This window comes from Mandrillus leucophaeus, unplaced genomic scaffold, assembly GCF_000951045.1.
Source record: "Mandrillus leucophaeus isolate KB7577 unplaced genomic scaffold, Mleu.le_1.0 Scaffold110, whole genome shotgun sequence".
Lineage (NCBI taxonomy): Eukaryota > Metazoa > Chordata > Mammalia > Primates > Cercopithecidae > Mandrillus > Mandrillus leucophaeus.
The window spans coordinates 4,117,205-4,121,946 of NW_012099210.1; the positions used below are offsets into that span (position 1 = coordinate 4,117,205).

Below are 4,742 nucleotides of genomic sequence, written 5' to 3' on the forward strand. Positions count from 1 at the left end.
TCCTTCCTTCCTTCCTTCCTTCCTTCCTTCCTTCCTTCCTTCCTTCCTTCCTTCCTCTTTCCTTCCTTCCCTCTCTCCTTCTCTCCCTTCCCCCTTCTCTTCCTGCTATCCTGTTAATACTTCCTTCCCTTGCATTTTCTCAGTTTAACATATTGTAGGGCTTATTTTGGGGAAATATTTGTCAGCTAGGCCCTCACCCTTTCTGGGTTAGTGCTTTTTTCTCATTTTCCCCATCCTCTTCAATCTAATTTTCTAAGGAGTGAAATGACTTGAATTAACAATGCAGCCCTCCTCCCACCTCACTTTTGGGATTTAACATGTCCCTCCATGGAGCTGCTAATTCCATGGAGAATGCATCTCACTTGGCACAGAAAATCCCCTAAATTGCAAAGCATATAAATAATAAGAGTTTTCCTGTGATCAAGAATATAAGAAAAATTAATATGTTCATTAAAGTTAGCTATTATTGAAACCTATTCTCAGCTGCATGATTGTTTTCTTGTACCATGATTCGCTGGATGTAGACTACAGTTGTTTTTTTTTCATTTATCTCCTCTAGTGAGTATCATCAGCATTACGTTTAAAGCATAGTTTTACAAATGTTTGCTTTTAAAATTCCTCAGTGTTTAAGGAGTTCTTCCAGAGTGGTGTTGCTAGACTTTTTCTAGCTGAGTAATCTTTTTTCTTTACTGACTCATATTGGTAAATTTGTTCACAAAAGTAGAAACATTGTTCATCTATAATAAACATCTCTGAGAGCCATAGCCATTGCTAGAGTGGTGTACTTTTATGGAGATTATTCTATTTTTAGGGTTGCTGACCTTTTGCTTTTTTATTAGTTGCTATAGTGATGATCTGAGCTCTGCTTAATAGAGCTTTACAAAAATGATGACGATCAATAAGCTTGTTAATGCTAATGTTTTATTGATGGTTCCTAATAACACATATCAAAATAAAATTTAGTCATGTAATTGTATTCAATAGTGGAATTGTGTATTTAAAAACACGTTTAAGTAGATGTTTATGTAAGATGCAGGAGATTAAATGCATTCTGTGGCTTTTTTAGAAAAACTGGAATACCTTTGTGCAGACATAAAAATATAGAGACAGTTTGAAAGATCATTGTGAAATACACAATTTTAGAACAGCAAACTTCAGAAGTTGGAAGTACCGTGGCTAATGATTACTAAAACAAAGTCAAGTCAGAGAATTCTTTTAGTACCTATTCTAAGAACACTGTAGGCCAATTTCTCCTCATATGCACCTGTATAACTACTAATGATTTCAGAGGAATTCTGAAACACTCAGGGAAGAAAAGTTGGTAATCAGTTAAAATTCACTAGGCAAAGTAGTAGAACAGCACGGATTATGATCGTTTCTGAAGTTCACTTAACAATTTTAAATATTTTACTTACTGATAGTAGATAAACTACTATCTTTGGCATTATAGTGAAATTTCTATGAACACATTTGTGAGGAATTTGATTCTTTTTCCTTCAGAATTAAATAATATTTGTTTTCAGTGATAGTCATGTATTTTTTGACACATTGTAGGTAAAGTGTAAGAACATCTAAGATATTAAGCTCTTTAGCATTGTCAGTGCAAAGGAAGACATCTGGGGAATGGCGAAACTATCAAGGCCCATTATCATTGCCATTTGTTTAGATGCCCTGGTGCTGGTGTCAGGCTATTGATTTCCAAGCATAGTCTCCCATTCTTTGGTCTGTGAGGAATCAGCTGGGGAGGCAGTTTGCCAAAGGTTCACAGCAAGAAGATGGCAGCCCACAGGTGGAGCTGGTGTCTCTGTCTCTAAAACCTGGATTCCTCTCCTTCTCCTTGATGTTTGAGAACCTAAGTCTCTTCAATTCTGTTCCCATAGTCTATCAAATATGCTGTAAGATTTATTAAAAACAAAAATCAACACCACAGTAGTAGGACAAAGGGATGAAATGGGATTGATGCAGAGGCTATCTTTAGTCAATGAAAAGGAAATGAACAATGTGTCAGTTTCAAGTGTCAAAATAACTTCTTTGAAAAACACAGGAAATTATCTGTCATCATAGATTTTTCATGTATCACTTTTTTTTTTAAATTAAAAAAAGATTTCTGAAATGCAAGATGAAGTTTAAGCAAAAAAAAAAATTGGCTTCATGTGTTTTTAAAATTAGAATCACAAATTTAATTATATCCTTATGTTACTTGGTTTCAATGATCACATTTATTTTTCTAAAATGAAAAGTCTTGTCTCTTATAGGAATACCACTAGTAGAACTTTTAGTGATTCTGTCATTGAAGAACTATTTACTGATCATCTACTATGTGTCAGGCATCATTGTAAACACTGGACATATGGCTGGGAACAAAGCAGGCAGACTTCTTCCTCTCCCAAAGCTTATGTCTTCTGGAGGGAACTGGGTAATCAATAAATGAGTATGTGATGTGTTAGGTGGTGATCAGAGCTAGGATTTAAAATCAAGCAGGACAAGGGTCTTGAGAGTGTACAGGGAATGGGAACGAAGTGCTATTTTAGGTAAGGTTGTCAGCCAACACCACGGTCTCCCAACTGGCTTCTTGCATTAGGTTTCTAATTGGCCTATTCACGTTTATTCTTGATTCTCTAGTGTCTATTCACACAGCGGCCACTCAGAATAAAAGTTAGATCATGCTTCTCACCTACCAAAACCCTGAAACAACCTTTTAGAATAAAATTCACAGTCCTTTTCTTAATACTTTTCATCCCACCATCATTCCCTCTCTCTTCCCTGCTTCATTTTTTTTTTTTTTTTTTTGGTAGCACCATTCTTTCTTGCTTTTGTGTTAAACATCTGTTTAGTAGATGAGTGAGAACATATATGACTCAAGAACAGGAATTTGGGCTCTTTCCTCACCATTGTATATCCAGCACCTGGAATAGCAGCAACACATTGCAAGAGCCCAATAATTATTTCGGCATGAAAGAATGAATGTACATACTTTAAAAGTGGACTACTGTGGCCAGGCATGGTGGCTCACACCTGTAATCTCAGCACTTTGGGAGGCTGAGGTGGGTGGATCACCTGAGGTCAGGAGTTTGAGACCAGCCTGGCCAACATGGTGAAACTCTGTCTCTAATAAAAATACAAAAATTAGCCGGGTGTGGTGGTGGGCGCCTGTAGTCTCAGCTACTCAGGAGGCTGAGGCAGGAGAATGGCTTGAACCTGGGAGGTGGAGGTTGCAGTGAGCCCAGATTGCACCCCTGCACTCCAGCCTGGGTGATAGAGTGAGAAAAAAAAAAAAGTGTACTGCTGAATAATGGAGGAAAAATAGTAGATAGAAAAGAGTGAAATGCTTCAGAGATCGTAAAACAGATCCCATGTGCTAGTTTCCAGTATCCTAATCATATTTCTTATTGTCACCTGCCATAACCATTCCTAGCTGCAGCCTAATCCCATTTCTTTTTCTCCATCTTTTCTTATACCACAGAGAGCCTTTACCAATGAACATAAGTGCATACTGTGTAGCTGCATATTCTGGATGTGAAATTTTGGTGATTGCAATTCCAATTCCAAAAATACTTAAAATGGGTTGATTTATGGTCATGTTCTTTCTTCTTTAAACTTTAGCATCACCAAATGCCCCAAAACTTGGACCCATGGAGCTGGCCATCATTATTACTGTGCCTGTTTGCCTCCTGTCCATAGCTGCGATGCTGACAATATGGGCATGCCAGGGTCGACAGTGCTCCTACAGGAAGAAAAAGAGACCGAATGTGGAGGAACCACTCTCTGAGTGCAATCTGGTAAATGCTGGAAAAACCCTGAAAGATCTGATTTATGATGTAACTGCCTCTGGATCTGGCTCTGGTATGTTACCATTGTCCATTTTTTCATAAGCAAACTCTTTATTTAAAAGTAAATAAAAACTTTTTAACAAAAGGGCCCAAATACTATGAATTCCATCTTGAAAGGATACATGGTGAGCTCTGGTATAGGAACTCCTTTTAGTACCTGAGGTAGAGAAAAACCATTGTGGCCTATAGAATTAAGTCTTCTCAGTTGCTTTTTGTAACTTTAGGTGTCCAGATTCTTATGTTCACTTTCCTTCAGAATTTATTTCTGAAGCAAGAAAGCAGTTTCCTTTCTCTCCTCCCTACCTCCCCCTATGATGGTTACTAACAATCACTGTTGCTTTCTTGGTAATGTTTTATGGACACAAAAGAGTTAGGGTTGTAGTATTTAAGGTGTTGAGTTCTGAGGGAACGATGTTGGTTATACAAAGTAGTGTTCTTTGAGCACTGTTGCTTGTGGTTATGAGGATTTTTAGAATCTATAGACACCCCCTGGGATATGTGTGAAGCTAACAGGGAACACACCTGAAATTAAATCAAGAATATGTTCTTAAAGCAAAGAAACAGAAGATTAAAGACAGCAGTGCAGCATTGCTGTGCTGGCTTTTGCTGGCTACAGTTGTATATTAATAACTCTCTTCCTCTTTAATGGAACTCCAGAACCCCAGGTAAAGCATTCAAAATACCAGGCTGTATTATAGCCTAAATGAGCCTCTCTCACAACACAAAGCATTTGAAGTTTTTTTTTTTTTTTTTTTTTTTTTTTTTTTTTTTTTTTTTGAAGGTTTAAAGATAAAAGATATCATATGCATTACAATTTTTCCCAGAGTAACAAACTCCATAAAATGGTAGGGGATTCTACATATATATATCCAGAAATCCTGCTAGCTCATGGTTTACGGAAATAGGAACAAG

General features: G+C 37.2%; 1 protein-coding gene across 4 annotated transcripts in view; it reads left to right on the forward strand.

Moving 5' to 3' along the window:
- The window catches only part of ACVR1C (activin A receptor, type IC), a 113,391-nt gene that overhangs the window by 67,015 nt on the left and 41,634 nt on the right, over positions 1-4,742 (forward strand). For 2 of the 4 annotated variants that reach the window (XM_011991828.1, XM_011991836.1), the window contains exon 3: positions 3,604-3,843. The exons of the other annotated variants lie outside the window; for them this stretch is intronic. In XM_011991828.1, coding sequence (XP_011847218.1) covers positions 3,604-3,843 — 240 coding nt within the window. The remainder of the gene's footprint in view (positions 1-3,603; positions 3,844-4,742) is intronic. 4 annotated transcript variants of the gene reach the window in all.